At 32.4% G+C, this 25,991-nt stretch overlaps 4 protein-coding genes and 1 non-coding gene across 7 annotated transcripts; 2 read left to right on the top strand and 3 right to left on the bottom strand.

The window, feature by feature from the left end:
* Positions 1–120: 120 nt before the first annotated feature.
* On the bottom strand, positions 121–6,330 carry LOC106709577. Of its 2 annotated transcripts, none has more exons than XR_006756163.1 (3): positions 6,256–6,330; positions 3,693–3,775; positions 121–156 (listed from the first exon to the last, which is right to left on the bottom strand). It is a non-coding gene; the product is annotated as an uncharacterized LOC106709577 (transcript). The 2 variants fall into 2 exon arrangements; XR_006756162.1 differs by lacking the exon at positions 121–156 and adding an exon at positions 3,405–3,469.
* Positions 1,054–4,312, top strand: LOC106709532 (menin). The gene is made up of 5 exons (XM_014501355.2): positions 1,054–1,711; positions 1,920–2,145; positions 2,265–2,559; positions 3,053–3,202; positions 3,309–4,312. Exons 1-5 carry the CDS (start codon positions 1,154–1,156, stop codon positions 3,799–3,801), a joined length of 1,722 nt encoding a protein of 573 aa, XP_014356841.2. The 5' UTR covers positions 1,054–1,153; the 3' UTR covers positions 3,802–4,312.
* Positions 6,331–6,870: 540 nt separating the features above from the next.
* LOC106709542 (reticulocyte-binding protein homolog 2b) lies at positions 6,871–9,969 on the top strand. Of its 2 annotated transcripts, XM_014501373.2 has the most exons (5): positions 6,871–7,061; positions 7,136–7,332; positions 7,408–8,635; positions 9,141–9,331; positions 9,607–9,969. In XM_014501373.2, the coding sequence occupies exons 1-4, from the start codon at positions 6,985–6,987 to the stop codon at positions 9,304–9,306; spliced, it is 1,668 nt and encodes a 555-aa protein (XP_014356859.2). In that variant the 5' UTR covers positions 6,871–6,984; the 3' UTR covers positions 9,307–9,331; positions 9,607–9,969. The 2 variants fall into 2 exon arrangements, with proteins under 2 accessions (XP_014356859.2, XP_014356851.2); XM_014501365.2 differs by lacking the exon at positions 9,607–9,969 and having other exon boundaries at positions 9,141–9,558.
* A 1,396-nt stretch (positions 9,970–11,365) lies between these two features.
* Positions 11,366–13,889, bottom strand: LOC106709440 (glycine-rich cell wall structural protein 2-like). The gene is made up of 4 exons (XM_045678816.1): positions 13,725–13,889; positions 12,797–12,983; positions 12,466–12,522; positions 11,366–11,675 (listed from the first exon to the last, which is right to left on the bottom strand). The coding sequence occupies exons 1-4, from the start codon at positions 13,872–13,874 to the stop codon at positions 11,416–11,418; spliced, it is 654 nt and encodes a 217-aa protein (XP_045534772.1). The 5' UTR covers positions 13,875–13,889; the 3' UTR covers positions 11,366–11,415.
* Positions 13,890–24,511: 10,622 nt separating this feature from the next.
* Positions 24,512–25,953, bottom strand: LOC106709492. The gene is made up of 5 exons (XM_014501312.2): positions 25,876–25,953; positions 25,685–25,795; positions 25,445–25,578; positions 24,992–25,094; positions 24,512–24,715 (listed from the first exon to the last, which is right to left on the bottom strand). The coding sequence occupies exons 1-5, from the start codon at positions 25,900–25,902 to the stop codon at positions 24,512–24,514; spliced, it is 579 nt and encodes a 192-aa protein (XP_014356798.2). The 5' UTR covers positions 25,903–25,953.
* Between the last annotated feature and the right edge of the window lie 38 nt (positions 25,954–25,991).

The raw sequence follows: 25,991 nt of genomic DNA on the forward strand, positions 1-25,991 counted from the left end.
TGAACCATTATGAGTGATAGTTTCATATCTACTTTGTTGTGTTTCTGATTCATTTTCCAACTCAAGTAACTTACGTAATAAAAACTTTCTTTCATCTTTTACAATAAGTATATTTTCTTGGATTTTTGCCACTTCATCACATAATGCTGCATTTTCCTAAAAATAGACAAAATGTTATTGGAATACTAATTAATCATAATCCTACTTCATATATGGTTGTCTGATTGTACTGCTGTTTATTTACGAAAAATAGTTACTCAACTAAAACACCAAACAAAAACCATTTATTAATTACTGTAATTACTCAATTCACCTTTGAAATACTTAAAAGAAAGTAAACTCTTTTACTGTCTTAACAGGACTTTGAAGCAACTTACTATAATTAAAGTTTTGGTTCTTTTTTTCATATATTTATATTTCTTACGATAACGTATAATATGGTTTTCGCTGGTACTGTTCATGTTATCAATTACTCAAAATATTTCTATGCCAATCCCGGAATATTTATCTGTAATAATAAAATATGTTCACATAAAAATTATCAAACAATTAATCTAATCATAGTTTTGCGTGCTTTTACGCATATTCGCATTGGATTGACAGTTTGGCAGGCATTTGATTTGACATTGACGATTGTTGACAAAGACAAGAACCAAAAGTTATAAAATAACTAGCTGTCGTCTGCGACTCTGTCCACGCGGAATTAAAAAATCTTAATTAGTAGCTTACATAAGCTACAAGAATACATATTCTTCCCGACTATTTTCAAATCCATTGACCCATTCTAGAAATACGTTCTAACAAACATCCATCCAAGCATTCACAAAATATAGGTAGATTCTAGATATTTTCTAATACACAAAATTTCGCTAAAACAGTATGTTCATAAAAAATAATAATTAAAGTAGTCATCTTATTGTAAATCAATACCGTACATCAAACAAGGTATTATAGCCAAAATTTATAACTATCGTTTTTCTTCTAAATGAAGATAAGTTTACTCCTTGGTTCAGCTTTTTATAATTCTTAATCTGAGTTTGTGCGGTGTTTTTACTTTTTATATTTTGTCTGTGGTAACCGGCATATCGGAATATTGTTGTGTACGCAAAATTAATTTATTTCTGCAACTATTTAAAATAATGTAATATAAATAATGTCAAACATTTCGGAATATAAACATTTTTTTCCTATAGACAGTATTAGAAAAGTTTGTACTATTTTTGAGGAACAACTGCGCAGTGAAAAAGAACCGGACCTTGCCTTGTTTTCCATAATAGTTGGAGCGGTGGAAAACAACTTAACAAACGTGAAAAATAGCGAAAAAGATGTTAATTTGGCGACTAATAAGTTCATTAAAATGAAATTCCCTTCCATAGAATGGGAGGAAGTGAAATCTCTCTACGAGCGTTTTGTATCTTTGATGAGAGCAGGTGTTGACGCCAAGTTACTTAACGGGGAATTTGCAACTCGTGACTTAGTTAAGCGAGTAGCAGATGTCGTGTGGAATTCTTTGACTCGAAGTTATTACAAGGACCGGGCCCATCTTCAATCAGTTTACAGTTTTTTGACTGGAAATAAACTCGATTGCTTTGGTGTTGCATTTGCAGTAACGGCGGGATGTCAAGTTTTAAGTAAAAGGGATGTACATCTCGCACTATCAGAAGATCACGCTTGGGTCGTTTTTGGAAAAGATGGGACAGATACGGCCGAGGTAATTTTTGTTTTAATTTAGATTTTTAATAATAAAGGTTAGCATGGAAATGGCTTCTAGGCTATCATTGAAGAAGACCTATGCACAACCTTGAATATTTGTTGACTGGAAAATATGTACAAAAAATATTTAAACTTTAAAGAAATATTTAGATTAGTATAGATATTAATAGAAAAACTATTAATTTTGCTATGTTGTGGTTTTAAAGGTCACATGGCATGGCAAAGGTAATGAAGACAAAAGAGGCCGGTCAGTGGGTGATGGTGTCTCAGCTCGCTCATGGTTATATGTAGCCGGAAAACCTGTTGTGTGTACCCGTATGATGGAACTGGCCGCATTAGTCTCATCAATTAATCCAACTTTAACACCAACAATTGATGTCCATGAAGTGGCCCAAATGCAACATAGACTTCTATGGCTCTTATATGATAGTGGTATGGTAATTATGTAAATAATTTTTTTTGTATATAATTAAAATTGTTAGTAATAGTATTCTCATTTACTAACAATATTAGAAAAAACAATATAAATTTGATGGAATGTTATATTTTAGGTCATTTAGATGCATATCCAATGGCTTTGGGAAATTTGGGTGACTTGGATGAATACATGAGAATATCAAATTGTTCTGAAAGTACAGAAGACACATTGATATTGGAAGAAAATGGTAGTAAGCCTTTAAGGCCGGACTCAGCGGCTCTTTATGTTCAAGCCATCAGATCTGCAAGAACATATTATGACGACAGACATGTATATCCTTACACATTCCAAGGCGGCTATTATCATCGACATAAGATGTACAAGGAAGCTTTTAATGCATGGGCTTGTGCTGGTGATGTTATAAGACAGTGAGTAGTCTTTTTCATTAACATCTTAACACTTTTCATAATAATATTGAGAGTATATTGTAGAGTTAATGTTTCAGTTCTTGAAGATCTCTTTATACCGGTTTAGATCTTTATAAATACGATAGTGGTTTTTTATTATTATAAGGTGGCCATCGGCTTCACCGAAATAGCAAAGTGACCGCTGCTCATAGAAATAAAAATCCGCAACGGCAGATGCCTAACTGTAATCGACAGGGGAGGGGATGCACAGAAAGACAATATTTTCCTTTACTGGGCCTCTGGCACCACTCTTATCAGACGAGACGTGGAATTGCTTCCATTTCACTCCTGTCTTCTTTGTGTGGTCTTATTTGACTGGTGGACCTGACCCATTCATGCGTGCACCCAACAAATATTGTTGTAGCGGGATCTACCATGACTCCCATTGCCTGTGACTATATTGTAAAATAATAGAAATATTATATTTTCCTGCTATAATCTAATGTTTTTTCAGTTATAATTATTCACGTGATGACGAGGAAATATACAAAGAATTTGCAGAGATCGCAAATGAATTAATTCCGCAACTTATGAAAGCTGAAAGTTCGGGACATTCAGCAAGGTCTATTTTAAAAGATCCTGAATGCTTTGCATCTTTACTACGGTTAGTTATTTTAAACACATTTTCCATTTTCTTTTTTACACTGTGATGAGAATATATTAATTTTTTAAATTATTTAACTACAACCAATTAAAAATTCTGATTTAAGGTTTTACGATGGCATTTGCAAGTGGGAGGAAGGCAGCCAAACTCCTATTTTACATATAGGATGGGCAAAGCCCCTTGTTAGCACTATATCTAAATTTGATGCTGAAGTAAGGGCACAAGTACATATTATATGCAGTCCGGATAATGAAGAGCCAGAAACATCTGAGGAAAAAAAGGAAACAGATACTGAAGACACACATGTGCAGAAAAATAATGATCAATGGAATAATAATTCGGATAACACAGAAATGAGTGTTCGGGAACAGTTAACGGCCGCTGTTAACAGTAGACCTCGTGTGACATTGTACAGCCACAAAATGGCAGCACTGAAGCCATTACTGCTGGCAGAGAGATTAAATACGCACGCCTTACAGCTTCAACTCACCGCTCAAAGTCAACTGCAGCGGCCCCAGGCACCAACTAAGCGAAGAGATGATGATGACCATACACCTGTTCCAACTGCAAGAGCTAAAAGGGCACGTCGAGAACGTTAATATATATATTTTTTATACAGTTTAAGAAGCATAATTCATCCTCGGCCCAAATAAGAAGAGGCCTTTATATTTGTTGATTTAATAAATAATCATTTTATCATGTTTGTAAAAGAACTACAGAAATAATATTTTGCTAATTATTTAGCAACTTATTATGGTTTCTAGTGACAGTGCCTTAGAATTTACTGTCATTTTTTCAAAGAAGTTCTTAAATTAATGTTTTAGAATGACTCATGCAGAGGAAGTGGTGGCAAGAAAGAATTAATACGAGAGAATATGTTGTATTTTGTTCTATTGTATGTTTGTTGAATGGATATAGGTTGGAGATGATTTCTATTGGTTTTTCTTTGAAATAAGTCATATGAATCTAATTAATCTGAATAAATCTTAACATCAGCTTTCTATAAAACCATTGTGGCCAGTGCTGGACACAGGCCTCTCTTACTTTAAGCTTAGTTGATGGCCTTAAAGTTTGATGATATATTGCTGTAGTTAGTCATACAAAAAAGCCATGGGTTAGACATCTCTTGCTTAATATAAAATTTAGAGTAAATGTAAATTTCTTCAAAACATTATTTTTTATAAAACATTTTTACTAAAAAAATGTATTTATGCAACATTATAGCACCCAACGTTTTACTTAGTAGTTGCGTAATTTCACCACTGTGATAAATAATGTGTTTTTTATTTTAGTTTATTATGAGAGTATGGTTTTTTAATCTAGTTACATAGCAACAGTGCCTTATGTTGCTTAAAATTTACCTCCCTATTTCCATAAACTATTTATATATTTTGAAGAAATCTTTTAGTAATTAGTATTATATTTATCATTATTGAATTAGTCGTAGCAGCATGACAATCCTTTAGTATTTGAAAAGTTAGTTTTTAAGTTAGGATTTAATACTTAAGTCTATAAGAGCCATATTTACAAAATTAATAATCTACTTTATTTTATTTCAATCACACCTCATGTCTGATTAAGAATATAAAAACCTAGCTATATATTACAGTCAGTAATATTATTAAAGTTTGGATGAATCGATGTTTGTTACTACGTATCTCCAAAACAGCTTAACAGAATATGATGAAATTTGGCACATGTGTAGAACATAGCCTAGAAAAACACAGGCTACTTACTAAGTTTTTATCTTTTTAAATTCCTCGCGGATGAAGTTGCGGTAAAAAGCTAGTACTTTATATTCCTAGTCAGAATATTAGTGCCGCCTATCAGTTAATTTGCATGAAGTTTTTTTTTTTCAAACTAAAAAGTTGTTATAATAGCATAACATTGTTGATAAATATTCACTGAAAATTGAAATCATTTAAACAATTTGTTTTTGCACTTGTTACAACTTGTTCTAGTTATGACTATGCTGTTACTTCTATTGAATTGGTTTCTGCTTCATTGCTGTTAGTGTTATATTTTTATTGACTTTTAAAATGGTGATAGTGCCGACATTCCGCACATTTTCAACCCTCTGAACTTATATTTGTAAATATCTGTGATGTTAATTATTATGAAATGCGCGACAAGTCTTTGTATCTTCGTGAATAGATTCGCATCGCGTTGGGAATGAAAAACTATTTTCCACTTAGGCTGATCGAGTGGTGGCTATCCGCACAATGCGTTCCAATGTTCGTCGTTTAAAGGTGTCGCGTGAAAATATTGTGAGAGTGTACTTCAAAGGGGTTGCAAAAGACTGACGAATGGTAAATACATTCGTTCGATTTTGTTGTAATAATGTACAAATACGTTCAAATAAATATAGAAAGTTATTGTTCTTAATAGAAATGTTTAATATTTTTACCCTATGGACTCATTAGAACTTAGAGACAAGTAAAAGTACTTAACTATAGATGTGGTGTAAAACCACTAGCGCATTTAATTGTGAAATTAAATATTAAGATTTAATATTTTGTCCGCCACCGTTACAAGTTTCAATATTCCACAAGAATTAAAAAAAAATGTTCATACAACTCTTATAATTAATCGTGAAATTATTGTTATATAAATGTGAGCGTAACATTATAAAATTTCTTGGATTTTTTTTTACATTTCATAATTTTGGTGATAAGTTAAATGTAGTTATAATTTTAAATTGTGTTTGCATTTATGACAAACTTTTACATTACGTAATAAGATTACATAACTAATATTTATGAGTACGTAATTGATAATTTTGCTAACATTATTATTTGAAAAATTTAAATTCTAATATTGCCAATTTTTCAACCATCATTGTTTTCTTTTATGGGTATGTATTACGGTTGTTATAGTCCCTTGCATGTACAAATCGTACCTACCTATAAATTATTTTATAATAATGCATTGTTTGTTAGTGTTTAACACTTGCGTGAATTTACCAGAACAAAGCTGGTTTGAAAATGTAATATTTTAATGAATTTAAAACAATAATAATAAAATATTTTATTTTTGCATTTTAATTTATTTACCTTAGCTCTGTTAAAATAGGAAGTGAATCTACTTCACTAGAGCCTATTAAAATGTTTGACAAGTATTGTGCGTAATGTTAAATTTAGTTTTATGGGCACGTTGAAGTGTTTGTTTTCTCAAAATATCATGAAATGTATATTATGACTGGTACTTTTATTTATAAACCTTCATATTGAGTGTTCTTGTTATTTACAAATCTGTGGTCAAAAGTGAACCCTATTTTCGTATATCAATATCATTACATGCAGTGAGAATTCGATACCTACATTAATAAACGCTTTCTTCGCAGCTTCGAAGAAATCTTCCTTTACTATTATTAGTATGCAGAAGCGTTAACTGACGGTCAGTATGCTAAGTCGTCTAATAGTAAAAATCAGAATGTTCATATGGATGGATAGATGTTTATTACTAATTATCTCCAGAACGGCTCAATCTGGGAGAACACATAGGTCGCTTAAGTTTGCTTTTATATCCCTTATGTATGAGAATGACAAGTCAAGGCAACGCTCGCATCGCAATGAAACAAAGCGGTTTTGATTTTTGCCCATAGATATCGAATTCTTTTACCCATAGAGTATAAAAACGGCCCCCTTTCCCCGCCCCACCTCAAAAAATTTTATGACGTGTATAAATTGTTTTGTTTCTGATACGTCTAAATATTGAAAATATTGCGTTGTAAATAATGGTGGCAATTAATATTGTTAGCATTAAAATCTTTACTTAAGGATATGACAGCGCATTTTAATATAGACGAAGTAGTTAAGCACGTAAAAACTATTGCAGATAATAATCGCTGTGGCATTTGGTAAGACTTGTTGCAATTTTTCAAATAGTTCGCTAAAGTATCACTTTGAACTCACATCTGTTTTATATTTCTAGCGATAAACTGTCTGGTGATAGATTGCGATACTCTTGCGGACACTCAATATGTGGCGAATGTGTAACAGTAGCTGATGAATGTTTAACTTGTAATAATACTACAAAAACAAAGCCTGCGCTTGACCTGGTTCAGGGGCAATTGGTAAAAAATGTTTCAAATCTTCTAACAACATTTCAAGAAGCGTTTAATATTGATGGTAAATATATCCTTAAGTACTGTTATTACTTGGCCAAATTAGAATAAAATTTAAATAGACAATATTTATTTGCAGTATACAGGAGGTATAGGCTTTCGGAGAAATTGAAAATTGAAAATCAATTATTTCCAGAATGTATTCAAGCGTCAGTTAAATATTATAACAAAAGGAGGAGTTCCAACATTCGAACTACTGATGACAAGGAAAACTTTGTGTCATCATTTTTTGCTGGTGAAGGATTAAATAACTCGCATTCAACAACAATGAACACTAGAATAAATTTAGTCCAAAAATGGCTTGAAAAAAATGAAAAAGTGGAAAGACCTGTAAGAAAACCATTTTCAGATATCAATGTAAATAATTCAATTAGAAGCAACAAAGATAATAAGTTCAATAAAGGTCTTCAACTGCAAAATCAAGAAAATGATTTGAAAAAGAAATCAAAGACAAGAAACAAAGAAAAAAATAAGGCTACAAATAAAAAAAAATCAAAGAATGTGTTAAGCCCCTCCTTGCTAAACTATTATAAGAATGAAACAATACAAAACAAAAGCAAGCCAGAGAACAGAATTAGTTTTGACAAGAAATATGATAAATCATCAAAAGTAACAACTGATTGTAATAATTATGAAATTAATAGTGATGTTGAACCTATTGATACTATTGTAATAGAAGATACACAAACACAAGTTGATAAAGACAAAGATGCATGGCTAAAAGTTGTGGAAGAACATAATGAATCAATGTATAATATTAAGGACAACCAAAAAAGCTTAGAACAAAAACCTCTATCTGAAACACAAGATGAATTAAAAGCAGACAGAATCACTATGAAGAAAAATGTTCCTTATTATAAAAAGGCTTATCTTTTTAAATCATGTTATTATTGCTTAAAGAATAATGGTGGGAGTATAATAGATAACCAGAGGCTAAATTCAAATAATGTATCAATAACTATTAATACAAAGAGTATTTCCAGTACTATTACAGTTTTAAGAGAAGATGAAGATTATAATGATAAAGTGATTACCAAACATTCAATACAAACTCAAACTGATGATTATATTATCGGTGTTGAACCAAAGCACTTATCCCCTTCAAATGAGAACATTTCTAGTCCGGATATATTTGTAGATGATGTAAAAAAACAAGCAGACATTGATAAAGAAAATATTAATAACAAAGACATTGGAATATCTGATAATTATAATTCTCGTCGTGTTATAAATGATTCCGACAGTGATGATATGGACTGCAGTGGTCCTATTAAAGTGTCTGTGGATGTTCACAGATCTAATGACATGTAAGTTTTTTTTATATATTACTAGCTTTTACCCGCGATTCCATCCGCGCGGAATTAAAAAATAGAAAACGTAGTAAAAATTATCCTATGTCCGTTTCCTGGTTCTAAGCTACCTGCCCACCAATTTTCAGTCAAATTGATTCAGCCGTTCTTGAGTTATAAATACTGTAACTAACACGACTTTCTTTTATATAGATAGATAAAGTAAGTAAGTAATTAGCTATAATTATTTAGTTTATGATTACATGTTTATTTTTTCATTTACTTTAAAGATAATCTTAATTTCACTCCCAAGTAGGGTTGACAATGGGTACGAGCAATAGGTAGCTGCAGTAAAAATTAAGTCAAAATTGTGATAGTAGGATAAGCAAACAAGGAAGCAGATCACCACAGTAGCTTTTCTTATGTGGAAGGGATGGATAGTGTACTTGATAGGCGAGGGGATGTGTAGGAAGGGGGAAGTTTACTTTTTTACATAAAAATTTATGATTATTTAAATTTTCAGGGATGGAATACTATCAACAGTAGACTCTGCAGATTACCAATCCAGAGTGAGGAGGTCGGCGCGTCGCCCCACAGTCGACAGCAGCAATTCCTCAGAAAAGGAGAATCTAGAACCAAACAGGATTAAAAGGCGGAAACTTGGGAAGAAACAAGTACTAAAGAAATGATGAAGTATTTTATCAAATTATAAAAGTAATTATTAAGTTTACGTTTAAGCTAACTTACCTTACAATTACATTACGGATATATCTTGTGGTAATAATAAATTGATCGATCTGATGAAAAGAGAGACATCTCTTAAGAGATTTGTTAAGAAACATTATCTTTTCCGTCAGATGGGTCAAAGTGTTTTGATAAATTGTATGGGTATACAAGAATAGCAGGTTTTTTTTTTACTTTTAATTATACATTTATATTTTTTCACAGTAAAATGGAATTGTAATAAAGGAAAACCTTTTATTTTTCAGAACAATGGTGAATAATAAATTAATAAAGGGTGCAGATTTATTATTATACCTACCTTACCTCACACTTTGGCTTGTTCTTCAAAAAAGTTGTATAGACCATTGGTTTCTGAGACCAAAATACATTAAAATAAATTAAAACATATTTTGTTAAACAAAGAGAGGGATAATGAGGTTTTATTTTTTCAGAGATCTTGGTCTCAGAAACTGATGAAGAAACAGCTACTTTACATAATCTATGTATTATTTGTTTTTAACCTTTGTTTATAATAAGTACATGACATTTAGAAGAAACTCCCATACCTATATTATAAGACGAGAGATTTTTATTTTGTTTGCATACAAACAACTCAACTCAAAAACTACTGAACCAATTACAATAATTATTTTACCATTAGAAAGCTTTATTATTTTTATTTTAAATTCAATGGCAAGTAAAAGCTATATCTTATAAAATGAAATAGAATGATGTTGGTGTCGCCACCGACTACGTCCTGGTGACGTTAAAAACAAAACGATGATATACCAGACTGTAATTTACCTCTGTTCAAAATTTTATTCAGATTCGTTAGTTTAGTTTTCAGATATTTTGGCGGCTTAATTTCGCGCGAAATGCCAGTGTTCAAAATACAATTTAAAGTGTAGCGGGATACGGGGGGGGAGCCCGGGGGGGGGGCGCCAAGATATTTGTAAAGAACGCGAATATTTACTTGTGACAGTTTATTTTATTTTATTTTAAAACGAAATTTTACATAAAATTTATGAATACGATAATTATAATTAAATTAATGTATATTTATTTGTGAAAATTAATTTTTACCAATAATTTAATGTATTAAGATATAGTTTTATTTTTTCTAATAGGATTCTAATGATTATTCTTATCCAAAATGTAAAGTTTGTATACAATTTTACTTTTATTATACTTTCGTTTATATTTTCATCAGAAATATTGTAATTTTGTGGAAATAGAATAGTAAGGAATTCACAAAATTTCATGAGAATCGGTCAAGCCGTTTCGGAGGAGTTCGAACCCCGTGACACGAGAATTTTATATATAAGATGTCATAAATATGTTTTTGGTTTTGTTTACAAACTTTAGGTTTTTAGAATAGAATACATTAGAATAATGTATAGTTGTAGTATGATGTATGCAACCAGTAGAAAGCTAGGATGAAATCCCAGACAGTGAGTAGGTTTGACGAATACATCGGTGATAGAATCACCTGTCATCTTAGTTTATATGGACCAAATTTAGATTTAAACATCTCAATAACTTTAAATTTCGCTCTTTCATTAATGCTTTTCGACTTTGGCAAGTTTTTTTTTTATAAATACAGAGGCATAAAATAAACCAAAAAGCAAGGTCATCGTGCTTTACTTTTTAGCTGTAAGTTTTATTGTTAAGTTGAACCTGTATGTTGAAATATATTTCTTTTTTAACTAAATCTGACATTTATTTACACAAAAATACCTTTTTCAGACTACGATTATTTAATTTTTGTTATTATAAACATTTATTATATGTAATATTTTGGTCATGGTATAGATGTTATATGATTAATTAAATAAACGTTTAAGTAATTCTAGAAGTTTAACACAATGTTGTCTGAATAAAAATTAATATTAAGTGTTATAATTCATCTGTATAGTATAAAAAAGGTAGTATGCGTCCGCAAGATGAACTTCTTTTTACAAGCAGTCGAAGCGAAGGAGTGGATGTTGTGGTTTCATTGGGATGGATAAATTTAAAAGACGATAATAGTTTGATATGTTATAATATATTAAGTCGAATTTGTACTATAGAGAAGATCACCACCAGCCTGAGGAGCCGCCGCCGCTGGACCAGCCGCCGCCGCCACCGCCGCTCTTCCAGCCGCTACCACCGCCAGACCAACCTCCGCTGCCTCCGCCCAGTTTCCAGCCGCCGCCACCTCCACCTCCGCCGAGTTTCCAACCACCTCCACCACTAGACCATCCGCTGCTGCCTCCGCCGAGCTTCCAGCCGCCGCCTCCGCCTCCGCTGGACCAGCCTCCGCTACCGCCGCCGTAACCACCGCCATAGCCGCCGCCTGCAATGTACCCAAACTTAAAACTGGTGCTCTATTGCATTCTGCACTAAGAGAGTATTAGAAACACTTTCATTTTTGTGGATAATTACTAATTTCATAAGTTCATGCTCATTGATTTGTATTAGGTATATTTCTTACAAATTTTTAGAAGCAAATTGTGCTCTTAACATTAGAAAACTGAACGCATTAGGCAATATAAAAGGGTATACGTCTAAACCTTGAACCGAGCAGTAATCACAGCTTTACAAATATGAGAAAAAACAGTCGATTTTGGCGCGTAATAATGGCATTGCATAATCTGTACTGATGAGTGAACGGATGACCCCAGTCTACCGTGATCTTTTGACCTCTCTTGTGTACAAACTGTTTTATCCGTGATCGAAATAATTATTTCCGATGTATTCTACATAAATAAAACTGTTTCATTTAAAGATGGTATTTTGTAAAAATTGCACAAAATCCTTTTGTTATTTAAAATATAGTATAGTAAGTTTAGTAAAATCTCGGGCGTTTAAGCTCCACAGACATGACCTAGATCATAGTTGCGATTGTTTCCTGCATTACAGCAACCTAAGCTTTTGATCTGAAGAAAGATCGCCAGTACTTGTGCACTTCGTTAGGTAACATCCATACATATAGATACTTTATATGTTAGCGTAAATAATAATTTTATGTAACGGATTATTGATAAATTCTCGATTAGAGACACGTTTTCCTGTTGAGAATTTTACTAAACATAAAAAGGTTTTAAAATATGATAATTATATATGTTATTATTATTTTTTCTTACCGAATCCACCGCCACCTCCACTTCCGCCGGTGGTGATGATTTTGATGATTTTCACCTCTGTGAATATAAATAAAAGTTATAATAACTACACGTATTCTTTAATGTACTATTCAACCGTAACTAGATTAGATGTTATTAGACAAAGAACAGTTTTTATGCTGAATGAGGTCGCACATAAGCTACAATAGTAGCAGTGCCCCAATTGTTATTTACATTTTTATCCTACTGAACTGGTTGAAATACATTTGTCAGTGGGTTGTCATTCTGTTACCATTCAAATAGCAGAATTAAAGTTTCAGTCAATTATTGCTGAAATAGTTAATTGTCTTACGTCCACCGCCGCCGTGGCCGCCGCCGTAGCCTCCGCCTCCGCCACCGCCGCTAGACCAGCCGCTGCTGCCGCCGGACCATCCGCCCCCACCGTAGCCGCCGCCACCACCGCCCGACCAGCCTCCGCCGCCGCCGCCGATATACCCGGCCTTCGCGACCACTGCCAACGCTAACAAGCACACGAATACCTGGAAAAATATTATTTATTATTTATGATAATTTTCCCATGTCTAAAGTTTTTTTTTCACTTTAACTATCTCTTAAGTTTGGAGAATGACAGTTATTATGATAAGTTTTAATTTAATATACTCACCAGAAAATCAAATTTATAGAAAAAGTGCACAAATGTTGCGATATAATGTGGTACATTTTTTTTTAATTCCAATCCCTGATTGATGTCGAAAGTGAAGGATAATGATGTCGAAGAGTTGTAATAAAGTCGTAACTATAACATTCAGAACAACCATCATGGATGTTTTTTATCTATCATCTTAAGTTATTCTAACATCTGATATCACTTTGTTAAGTATTTTTAGTAATTCAGTAAAACAGACTTGTTTCAACGCAATACCATTAGAATATTAAAAAGATATGTAATTGAAGGTAAAAGAAAAAAATTACGAGTAAAAGAAGTTAAAAAAAATCGAAATTTTATGTAACTTTCCTTGCAGTTCTTCGAAAACATTTTTTTCATTAATAAAGAAAGTTATTGTGAAATATGAATTTTACACACGTGATTTATAGTTTGACATAAAATTGTACTGCATCGTGAGAAAATTAAAAATATATGTTAAAAATGTAAAACACGATTATGCAAGTGAGAATTAGTTAACCGATTGTTCTTCGAGTTATCTCGAGACAAAATCGCGAGTAACACTTGAGAGTACATTTTTAAGTATTGTAAATATTAGTAATGTGTGTTGTGTTACCTTCATGGTGAAGCTGATCGGTAACTGCTTGTGGATGGGTCGGCAGCGGCGCGTTATATACGAGCTCTGCTCTCCCACTCGCTGGCCAAGCTTCGAGGGCCATGAAGAAGCGAACGGAAGCTGTTCCTCGACCGCGCTGACGCAAGCCATTGTCCCTGCACTGCGATTAAAAAAAATCGCACTCGTAATTACGAAAATAGGATCAGAGGAAACTTAACGATTATGGGAATTTGGCGTCAAGCAATTAACACTACAATGTGTAGACAAATAATATTATCTCTTCACACTTAATTGTAGTAAGTTGTGTGCCAGGACTTATGTCTTATTTTACCCTTGTTTCTCGTGTTTTCTTTTGTGTTTCTTTACATACAGTAATGCAACGCATCTGTCAAAAAATGGTTGATATACATCTAGATATTGAAAGGAAAGGTTGTCACACCTGAGGGCTAGTTGGACTTATCGTATATACCATTCAAACCTGAATAAAACATAACATTTATTACCCAAGTTTTAGTAGGACAAACTCACACTAAAGGACTGCTTAAGTAACGATTAAATAAATCTCAGTTGAAAGAAACGATGCCGATATCCCTCCTTGTAAGTTAGTACTGAGAATATCTAGAAAATTTACCATAATACATGTACTTCACCTTGAGACATGAGATGGTCTCGTCAATCTCTTGAGTAATAATACAAACAAGAACGTTGTAATGTTTGCATACAACTATTTGGTGTATGTTCTCAGAATATCCGGTGTAACAAGGGACTGAGTAACAACTTACTATGTAAATACCTCTAATAAACATATCGGACATATCCCATTATATAATTAATTACCTAGCTCAAGTACACTAGCTCAAATACCATATTTGCATATGCTTTCTTAAAGCTAGGCTAGATTCTATCACCTAGATAAAAAATATTATTACACCAGCATTGAATAAATAACAAAAAAAGAACAACTGTGTAATTAGCACAGATTGATGTTTGTTCACTGTATGATTCATAATTGCACGATTACTTTGACTGTGGGTTTTTACTTCTGAACTCACTACATGTGTAGTATAAAATATAATAGCATCCCTCACATTTTATTTGAAAAAAAAAACGGAGATAATTTGATTTAGCACAGGTATAAAGATTGTCAGTTTATATGCGAACTAGCCATATCATAAACTGTCTATAAAATGTAAATATATAGTTGATTGATGTACAATCTGGATATACGAGAAACCTCCATAAGTAAGAAACTCTGCTTACAGAGAAACCCTTATAAGCGAGAAAAATATCGTGGTCCCATGGACTCTTGATCATTCAGATTTGATTGTATAATCGAACCTGTATAATTGAAAACCTCAATAAGTGAGAATCATTTCTAACGGACAACCTCCAAACGCGAGAAACCGCTATAAGGCTGAAATATATCTCGGCACCTTGGACCCTCGCTTTTCTTGGTTCGATTATATATAAATGGTTTCGAAATTCAACATTTTGTTACAATATGTTAATCTGATCTCCAGATTTTAAATCCTAAAAACAAATTACTTGACTATCTTGTTAGCTTGAATAAATATTAAGTTAATAGTCGTTGGCCTCTGTTGTTTGTGGTCCAAAAAAAATGGTCCATTACCTTAGTATTTCACACTCATTTTTGTTTTTAATTTATTTCAAATTATGAAATAATGGTATAGTAAAGGATTTAAAATCTTCCAATACGTTTTAAGAATTGTTTTCGTTTCGCAATATGCTAAAATTGATTAAACGTTGCATTCATGCATAGATTTGGAATTAATAATTTATTTGTATAATGTTTGACTTAATATTCATCATTGTACTTATTTAATATTCATTGTTAATTTAACATCAGAATATAGTTAAACAATTTATATTATCTTACGGAATATAGTGTTGTAGCTTGGTCTGATAACGGTAAATTTTAACTCTCGGCCGATGACGTGAAAAATGTCGCCCGCGTTTACCATGGGAATACTATACCTACTTTTGCTTTCGTAAGAATTTTCAACGATGTGAAGGTCCAATAGCCTAAAAATAAGAGTACAGATTATCAATGTAGCGGTCGTGGGTTCGAATCCAACCATTCGCATATCGTCGTTAACTAGCTAACACAAGCTTCTATCTTCTTTGGAATGGTTTTAAGAAATGTTAGTAACAAAAATGTTAATACTTCATTAAAAAACGAAAACGGTATCTTATGTCGTTTTTTTTTAAATATTGAATAAGCCAGCAACTTCACCACGTTTCCACTTGATGTTGTGTGATAATGTGGTCGAAAGTAATAAAGCTAGCTTAGTAAATGTCTATTCACTCTACCCACGTCATAGTTGGACGGAAAAACTGACGCTGGCAACTTGTACCAATCCTTTGCAGTACGTATTAACTAATTATAGATGTTTTGTGATTAACGCATCACACTAAATTTTAGCAGATATTCTTTTAAAAATTTCAATTACTCAAAAAAACTCTTGTTTTCGGATGTCGGTAACGCATGACATAACATGATTATATTTGAGTTGCATTCGAAGATTCGTTCATATGGATTGTAAGAAGCAATGCTTCTATTGCCGATGGTGAAATGATGTCTTGCTTTCCATAATGCACCACGTTAGAGAATTTCATATTGTAATGTTTGGTAATGCTCGCGTAGTGTCGGGTAACTGCGGTCGCCTGCATTGTCCTCAAGGAATGTAGCACACCAAATGGTCAATACTTACAAATAACGCATTTTTACTAATATGTAAATACGCAATAGTTTTATTGTCCTCCTATTATTACAAATTGTTTTGATACACAATGCAACAATAATATTTTATCTGTTTCCAAATTGTGCAAATTTAACCAAAGAAAATTAATTTCAATGAATCATGTACTTTGAATTTGTCTTTTCAGATTTATAGCTCTAAGCTCGAGCTTAGAGGGTTTAGGGTAGGTAGCCTGGTTTCAAAACCAGGCTAGCTTTTGAGTACTAATAAGTTTTGTTTTTAATTTAGAGAAGTAGGAAAATTTCTTCTTAAATACGATACAGTCAGCCCCCGTATACAAACGATGACGTAACCTGCAGTTCGGAAATTTACTACAAGAAGAGTCGTGATATCTATACCCGGAGGTAGTCGACCTTAATAACAGTAAAAAATAATGATTAGTGATTAAATTGGAAAAAAAATAAAGTCTTATTTAAAAATTGAATTTTCGTGCATTACATTAAGTTTACGTCGCATTTGGGTTTGTGCGACCTTTAGAAATACCTATTAATAGTGTTAAATATTGGCTTATACAGTTCGGTGTCAGCACCGTCTAGTATTATACCCGTGGAGGATACTTCTTCAGGATATATCATAACTGAGCTTCGCAATTTATGTTGGTTATTAAAACACACAAAAGTGTTATTATATTTGCTTATTCAAAAGTACCGAACATAAGTACGGTTGCCTGTGAACTGCTCTATATAGAGTCAACCCTACCTTTCACTTAATAAGGTAAAATTACATTGCAGAATAGGCAATCGCTAAGATTGATCTTAGACGTGTGACTTGTAATTATATTTGAAGAAATTCTGGTAAAGGAGCTTCTGTCTCTTTTCTTGATAGATGGCACTAATTTGAGAGTGCCAGTTTTTTGTAGAGTGTCGGTGGCACTGGACTTATAGTCTTAGAGATCGAGAACCAGGAGGTTACGATACCAGCCATGTACCAGTGTGGTAATTGACTTACGAAATTACGACATTTATCCGACGTACAGTAAATGAAAATATATTGATGGCACATATAGGTACTCGTAAGTATCTACGAAGAAGTGGCCATTCCACTCTAGGCTAGCGTGGTTGACTAACGTTTCAGAAAAAGCTGATTTTTTATTTATAAAACCTTGATCTATTGTGTTTCATAATAAAAACACGCTAAAAAAAGTGATCGACAGATGACCAATTTTAACAATTAATTATCGGCATAGGATATAACTTAGTTCATTTAATTAATTATTAAATACTAAAGTTACTGACAAGATAAATTACATCGGTCAATGGAAATAATTTACTTTTAAAAAAAATGATTTCAAGTAGGTATTGCTAGACCTAGTACTAGTATAATATTAGATCATCATCTCTCTTATCCCACGTGGGGTCGGCGCACAAAGTTTTATAAACTATAATCTTGTGACCTAATTTTTACTGGTAAAGTCATCTATGATATTTCTTAAGTCAGTAAAATAAAGGCTTAATGCGCTTCACGTGTAATTGAATGTTTCATCTTCGTGTGAATTGTGAATGTTGTGCTCAACTGCGAAAGATTGCAATTAACTGAGCGTTATGGAGTAATTGCGAGCGGTGCGAGAAACTTTAATTCCCAGTGACGGCGATTTTCCGTCGATACGCCAATATCGTATAAGTAGAGTTGTTGAAATAGCGTTAAATATATCGATATGTCTTGTAACGACACTATCTTTATCGAAACAACAACAACATAACACATATTATATTTGTATCACCTAATGAAGTTAACGGTTTCGTCCAACCGATTAAGTTCTAAGAATGCTACATATAAAGCACAGTAGAATTTAAAGTTTTAAGTAAACTTAATAGTATTTATTAAATATTATGAAAAATAAAAACAACCAATTCATTACCTAGCCTGTACAGGCGTAAAAAATACCCATAGCCCATAAAGGTATCCTAATTAAAAATTGTAAATTAGTCATGTAAATTTATATATGCATCAAATAATAACAAATATATAGTAAAAATATGCAAGAATAATAAACTGATACATAACCTTCATTTAATATTTGGATGCATCTGTTAAACGCTTGATAGATACATGAGCGGGAGGTCAAAAAGGCGTCTTAAAACATTAATTACAGATTTCGGTAACTAACAATATTCATAAAGTAAATTACATCAACAAGGTCAGTTTTTATTAATTTTTTTCTTTATAAGCGGTAACCATAACAAAATTAGTCACGGGTTTTAATAATAAAGTTCGTGTATGTTTTAGGTACTCTTATTTCTCCATGTAAAAGATTTCAACGCATGTTTAAATGTTGTTATCAAGTTAATTTTGATAAGTAAACAAATAATTAAGGATATATTAATCTTTATTACTAAACAAATAATTGAGGATATATTGATATTGATTACCGCGCTCTCTTATACTTCATAAACATCCAAACTAGAATATGTTGTCAATAACTCTTTACTTTGCTTCGTGTAAAAGATTTAAACGCAAACTCTTATTAATTACTAATACGTAACAATTTATTAATAATGATATCTACACTAACATATTGTTATTATAAATATATTATCATCTCATTAACTGTTTGTACGAAGAGATGACAATCGATAATAGGTGTACCAGTAATATGTTCTCTTATGCTGCGTACATTTTCTATCTTTAACATTCTAAATTTTAAATCGACCCATGGTATACTCGTAGTTGAATACCAGCTGTACTACAAGGGGTCAGGGCGACGACCGAGCCTTGGCTATTCATAAAACACCACATTTACTCGTTTACAGTAACTTACATTGCCTATAATTATTTTTTAATGTTAACGTGACGAAACCAGCAGGATGTACATTACATATCTGGACATCACAATATGTTGTCATGCAGTGATTTTTAACGTAAAATCCTGTAGAAATTTCTTTGCATTGTGCGTCTTAAGGTAAGCTACGGTGCGATTTAAGGACTATTATCTATTTAATTAATGTTTAATGACTTAAAATACACAAAAATTACTACTAGCTATTCGAGTTTAATTATTTAAAACAAGCAAAAATTGATGACAAAAACCAATGAATTCGAGTAATAACTAGATTAAAATAGTAAGCAAAAAAACATCATTCTTTTTTAAATATGTCCAACTGTTTAGTCTAATAGTGCTCACAATCAAAACGACATGCATATTAAAATGCCTTGATAAATATATAAATTCATGTTGATATCAAAGAATTTACATTGTAAGTGAATTAAGAACCTAGATGATGAGTAATTGCAAACAATAAACGGTGTGTAAGAACTGTAGACATTCACCAGTTCTTACTGTTGTTATGTCATTTAAAATGTAACATTTGCCGATTAGGCAATTTCGTACGGCAATATTTATAGAAATATCAACAACACACGGAACTATTACGACACTAGCTAGTTGTATATTGACGGGGTTGTCATCATTAGACCACCGTGTTCGTAATCATGGCAGATTTAGCGCTCAGTCGACAGCTCGACCGTTAAATGACAAGCTTTAAATGTGTTATATATTGTAGAGTTAACATTATGTCGGTAGTTGACTATCGACAAACTGCTTTTTGTTATCATTTTTAATGGGAGAAGGGGCGACCGGGTCATTAAAGGTTAAGTGATCTGACGTGTATTAACATCCGCAATGAAAGGAAAAGCATATCCATAATTTATTTACTTGGCCATATTTTAAGTAGGAGAAATGATGTCAATCTCTTATTAGATCCGATTCTGAAATATGATGCTGAATACCGTTAAAAAGCGGATAAGCTTACGTAATACTAAAATTTAAAGTTTGAACTAATGTTTTATAAAGAATTGATTAACATTGTTATTTTTTCTTACTCTATTTGGATACTAGGATATAAATTTAAAGTAGTTTTGAAAAACTACTTCTTTTATAAATGTATTTTCTGCTTACATTACATACATATATACTTCCGTTGTGGATGTGGCTAGTCAGCACATATAATGTTATATTCTAGGTCAATAAGTTTCCGCAGGTGAATCGTCGGTGCATCGTCACCGAACCTTGGTGAGAGGTGATTACACCACAATAGTGAAATGGTTGCTTCTTTGATCAATGTGCTTTGACCACTGTTTAGTATAACAGTCAACTTACTTACCATTTGGAATTAGTTAACCGACGCAAAATCATAGCGAATGTAGAGTAATATTATTAAGATTAAGAATCCTCCTTATTCCCCCCTCATTTTTACAAAAATATAATTCTACACTTTGTTGTTTTATTGTGATAAAGATTATAAATCAGCTGCAGTTATCCGTGTTTTGTTTAGAGGCGCGAGTGAAAGTATCTTTAGTTGTCGGAAGACTCGGGAATTGATAAGTAGGATAATATCTGTAGGTATAGTTGCATGTATTGGGATATTTTGCACTTTCAATATTATTCCTATAACAGTTATATAATGTCTAATAATATTTTATCGCATTTACCTAAATAAAGATAAAGGGAATGGCGTCCATAATGTTTATCTTTCTATTTTCTTTAATGAATGTTAGTGGCATAGCAGTATATTTCCACTAGACTGCTTTAAAGTGATGTTAAAAATAATAATCTTTCAATTTTGGTCCTTTAGTCAATGTGAAGGATGACATTATAATGTTAATTTAAATTATATAAAAAATATAACATTACAATGATATCAATTAAAAGATATGTAAGTTGTAATTAACTCGTTGTAAAATATGTAAAGCGGTTAAAAATATTCAAAGACACATTGTGTAACGTTGTTTATAATTAGCATACATTTAGTTCAAGACAATGAATATATTTACCATAAATTTACTATTTTTATAGTTGCTGTTTGGAGTACAAGGCACCTCTCATCTCTTTGTTTTTTTTAATTGCTAACTACTTACTAATTATCATTCTTACTATTATTATGAATGCGAAAATAGATGGATAGATGTTTGAATGTATCTCCGGAACGGCTCAACAGATCTTGGTGAAATTTGACACAGATGTAGAACATAGTCTGGAAGAAAGCATAGGCTATTTAATTCGTTTTTTTTTAATTCCGCGCGCATTCGTCGGCGACAGTTATGACTGAAGCCTAACAACTTATGCCAAATTCATTGCCAGAAAGTAATGCAGTTTGATAAATTTATATGTAATTGGAGAATATGAAACTTACATTGTATTAATAAAATTCCTGATTACGCCGAACTACTGTGAGCGTAATAATATGTGCATACAAGTAGTTATTGCCTACAATTAAAGAAGATGTACATGTAATGTGTGGATATTGCGAAACGCGCAAATGACTTCAAAGATAGAAACATTTTATTATACATTGAGATTTCTCATACTAAAATTAGATTTTTCCATATCATCATGTTATTACATAGAAGATAAACTGCAAATAGAGATTATAAATGAATATTTTCTATTTAAAAGGATAACAGAATTCATGAACAGATTGACTAAAAACCGGGTTTCCCAAAGTCATCAGAATTCTTCTATGATAAATAGAAAACGATGATAGAAACATGACTTTATGTTTTTGTTTCCGACGTCATGGTCGGGACCGCGATTTCTCGCACCTCAAATCACAAACTGGATACTGCATGAAAATTTAAATATATAGCTTATAATATATATATAGCTTTGTCAGTAGTTCAACGCCTGTTCTTCATTACATATGTCCTTACTTAGCTTCAATAGATGTGGTCATTTCGCATAGAGTAAGACTAGGGTGTGCCTAACGACAATGAGTCAGGTGTGCGCCCTGAATACTTATAGCTTGAAGATACATACCTGTTTCAAAATAACTCTAAACACACACTTTACATCGCCGATTGGCGGGTCACGGGCGATGACGTTTCACTATTGATTAAATGTTTGTTATTGAGAATACTCGAGGCAATTTAAATAGTTAACGTACATAATTGATTATTAATAATATTCGAGTCCGATATTTTATTTTTAGAATTGTTTCCCAACTGTGCAATAAAACTTTGTATAATACTAATAGATAAGGTTGATACTCTAATTAAATATTGCAAAATCAGCAAGTCTGTCGTGATCAGCAACGACCTGTAATCGCTTTTATGTTGTTGGAAGAACATTTAGAATTGAACGAGTCGCATACATATTATATAATTAACGTACCTAAACAACAAAACAGGTGGCTGTGACTATTAGGACTAAAGCATCTATAACATATGTAGGTTGTAATTGACATGTATGTTTATGTTCTACATCTGTGCCAAATTTCTTCAAGATCAGTTTTGCAGTTACGGAGATACCTTCAAACAAACTCCCATCCAGCCATCTAAATTTTCGCATTTATAATATTAGTAAGATTAGCAATCGCCCGCGACTCCGTCCGCGCGAAATTAAAAAAAACATAATTAGTACCTTATGTGTTCTTCCATACTATATTCTACATCTATGCCAAATTTCATCGACATCCGATCAGCCGTTCTGGAGATATCTTAAATCAAACATTCATCCATCCATCCACCTAAACATTCGCATTTATAATAAGAAGTAAGATAAGCATTTAAAAATTACATCTTAATCGATTCCATTGTAATAAAAATTCACGTAAAAACGAGCAAAAAGTGACTTTAGATTTGTTAATTTGTATGACCAACCAGTTAGATAGGCATATTGAAAGAAGAGCAATAAGGGCAGTTAATTATATAGCGCGACATAAACTCGGCTTTCTGTGTGCACTAGAGCTAGACTATGGGAAGCTAATCTTTCTTGTAGAATCGTACCTAATTGTATATCAAATCTGTTCTTTATGGTGTGTCCCGTAGTTCTTTTGTGGTACTAATAACATGGAAGTATATCAACATCCTAATAAATATAAGTCTGGAAGTTTCTGTTATCAAGAGTCCGGTTTTCGAATAACGAAGGCTCTATTGTTTTATTTGTATATTTATTAAGTGTAATCGAAGCAATGTAACATTAGCTTTATGCGTTTACTTTGTGTTGCAAACAAAAGTGCAGAGGTTCGTTGGCGGGAAAGGCGTACAGATAGACTATTACATGAATATGATATCGTTGCTCAAATCTTGTTTCGCCTCGCGTTAAAAATGACGAAATCTGTACACAGTTGATACACATTCATTCTAAAGTTCGCCATTGCCGGTGCTACTATGTGATTATCATTTTGCACAATGCTTTAATCTTAGTCTAATGGTTGTGTGTAAGTCTTGTAGATTTGCAAAAATAATTTTTGAATTATTTAAACGATCACACTTAACATTTTACGTAATATATGTAAATGAATGCTGATTGCAACTAGAGATTGTTTTGTCTTTTTACAGATTCGCTTCCTTCAAGACAAGAAAGAAGGGTCTACTCCAGTCCAATAGGGTGCAAGTGGTCATTTCAATACAAACTGGTCAACTATTTTGTAGACGTAAGACCATAATCCAGAGGAAAACTGTGAATTTTATATAATATCATACAAATATGTAGATCCGAATAGATCTAGTTGGGTGTAGAGAACTGGGTAAGCGGTGGGATTTCACTACAAATAAAAACAAGTATAAGATTAATAGTGGTAGACCGTAGCAACAAGAAGAAGAAAAGGCCGGCTCGACCAGTGCAATAAAGCGGAAACACAGAAGACAAGCGTGAAGTGGGTGTAATTCCGCGTGTCACCTAATGAGTGTGCGTGCTGGAGGCCTAATTTTAATTCTCTTCCCTTCCCACCCTTGTAATATAAGAACAGGATGGAAAAGGGGACACATAGGAAGGGGAAATATTTTCTCTGCGTGCGTCCCTTCCGTCGATTTAAGGTAGGCAACGCATCTGCAATTGCGGACGTCTATGGGAAGCATTCGCTACGTTATTTTGGCGAATTCAGATGGCCGCTTGCTCATCTGCCACCTTATAATTTAAAATAAGTTATGTTACTATGCAAGAACCTCAAATCTTATCAGATCAGCGTGCAATAAAATGACAGATCGTATATTGAACACATAGATTAAAAAGATATATAACTATTAATATTATATTTACTACTTATAATTATTAACATAATGGAAATTAATTTATTTTCTCTTTTTATTCTCTTGACGGCTTCCGCCCATGTCTTCCAGTTGTTGTTTAAGTTCTAAGAGCTCATTATCAGGCACATAACGAATTTCTTCATGATCTACTGTATGTTCATGGACATTCAAAGTGCACCCTTCCGGTAAGTACGCTCTTGCTAAGCGAAGTAACGTGCCCAGCGCCCATGCGGGTACATCCACTACCTTTTAAAAATAAATTGTACAAATAACAAACTAAAACAAGTAAACTATGTAAAATAAACAATAAACAAATTGTATACACTCACAAGTTAAAATCTTTCTAAAATCTATCTTAAAGTATCACAAACTCCTTTTAACATGTTTCCCCTCACTTCAAATTACATATAACATTGTTAACAGAGCCATCTTGTTCCCGCTGAATATAATACACTAAACATAACTTTACTTAGAAAAAGGCTTTGAATTGCTTCCTTGCTAGTAGTAATAATAATATCTTACCTGGACATTTCTTTCATAAACATTAAGGTTGTATTCAGCGTCCACAACAGTGCCTCTAGGTTTATAGCGTTGCACTTTTAATTGTTGGGCAGGTGTTGCCCAACTGAAAAGCAAAAAGTAAAATAATTAATAGCTGTGGTCACTTGTCTAATTTTTTTTTAAATACTTAAATACTTTAAATAGCTAGCTAGCCTTTAAATACTAGCACTTTGAATATTTTTTCACCATTTAAGAAATTAATTTATGAAAAAAGATGTTTTGTAACTGATATGAAAAGAAAACTTTAAAGATTATGCCTAAAAATACCAACTATATAAAGGCAATTCAGAAAAATCAAATAAAAGTTCTGTGATTACAAAAGTGCTGAACTTTTGTTCTGTTTGTTTGTTTATATTGCATTAATATCAAAATCTGTTGTTTCATATGCCTGGGTAATAAAAATATGTTTTATACCATTCATCAACTTGTACACCCATTATATCAGCTACACGATGTATTTCAGCTTGGCAAGCCTCTAGCACTGCAAAGTCATAGCTTTTTAACTGCAAATTTAAACAGTCATACACAGGTTCATCAGGTTCCATGCTCTGAAATAGTAAAAAAAAATTATTGACTTTTAATACAAAATGTTATCCATTTAGCGTATGAAATTTTGTAGCAATTTATTTCTTTAACTGGAATGTCCACACTTACTATTAAATAATCAGGTTCATACAAATCGGCTTTCAAACGTTTTTGTTGATTTAGTATAACTGCTGTCGATCTTATAATACTGTTCGTTTTCAATATATGGTTTATTTTACACTGGAAAAATAAATTTGAATTATAAGTCACAGAAATTAATAATAGAACTAGCAAGCTTAGAATAAATTATGGACACATACTAGAGAAGAAATTCTTGAGGAAAACATTTTATTTTTATTTTAAGTTATCACTTAATCACCTATTAAACGGATATTTATAGGTTACTTTTATATTTATAGCAAAAAAAACATAGCGC

Source organism: Papilio machaon, chromosome 7, assembly GCF_912999745.1.
Source record: "Papilio machaon chromosome 7, ilPapMach1.1, whole genome shotgun sequence".
NCBI lineage: Eukaryota > Metazoa > Arthropoda > Insecta > Lepidoptera > Papilionidae > Papilio > Papilio machaon.

Bases quoted from the DNA above. Each gene is read 5' to 3' on its own strand.
- LOC106709532 (XM_014501355.2), top strand. From the start codon at position 1,154: ATGTCAAACATTTCGGAATATAAACATTTTTTTCCTATAGACAGTATT. The intron at 2,146-2,264 runs GTATGGTAATTA...GTTATATTTTAG, and splicing joins ATGGCTCTTATATGATAGTG to GTCATTTAGATGCATATCCA. The intron at 2,560-3,052 runs GTGAGTAGTCTT...ATGTTTTTTCAG, and splicing joins GCTGGTGATGTTATAAGACA to TTATAATTATTCACGTGATG.
- LOC106709542 (XM_014501373.2), top strand. From the start codon at position 6,985: ATGACAGCGCATTTTAATATAGACGAAGTAGTTAAGCACGTAAAAACT. The intron at 7,062-7,135 runs GTAAGACTTGTT...TTATATTTCTAG, and splicing joins AATAATCGCTGTGGCATTTG to CGATAAACTGTCTGGTGATA. The intron at 8,636-9,140 runs GTAAGTTTTTTT...TTAAATTTTCAG, and splicing joins GTTCACAGATCTAATGACAT to GGATGGAATACTATCAACAG.
- LOC106709440 (XM_045678816.1), bottom strand. From the start codon at position 13,874: ATGGCTTGCGTCAGCGCGGTCGAGGAACAGCTTCCGTTCGCTTCTTCA. The intron at 12,523-12,796 runs GTAAGACAATTA...TTATATTCACAG, and splicing joins CGGCCACGGCGGCGGTGGAC to AGGTGAAAATCATCAAAATC. The intron at 11,676-12,465 runs GTAAGAAAAAAT...GGTACATTGCAG, and splicing joins TGGAGGTGGCGGTGGATTCG to GCGGCGGCTATGGCGGTGGT.
- LOC106709492 (XM_014501312.2), bottom strand. From the start codon at position 25,902: ATGTTTTCCTCAAGAATTTCTTCTCTA. The intron at 25,095-25,444 runs GTATAAAACATA...TTTGCTTTTCAG, and splicing joins GGTGTACAAGTTGATGAATG to TTGGGCAACACCTGCCCAAC. The intron at 24,716-24,991 runs GTAAGATATTAT...TATTTTTAAAAG, and splicing joins TTTATGAAAGAAATGTCCAG to GTAGTGGATGTACCCGCATG.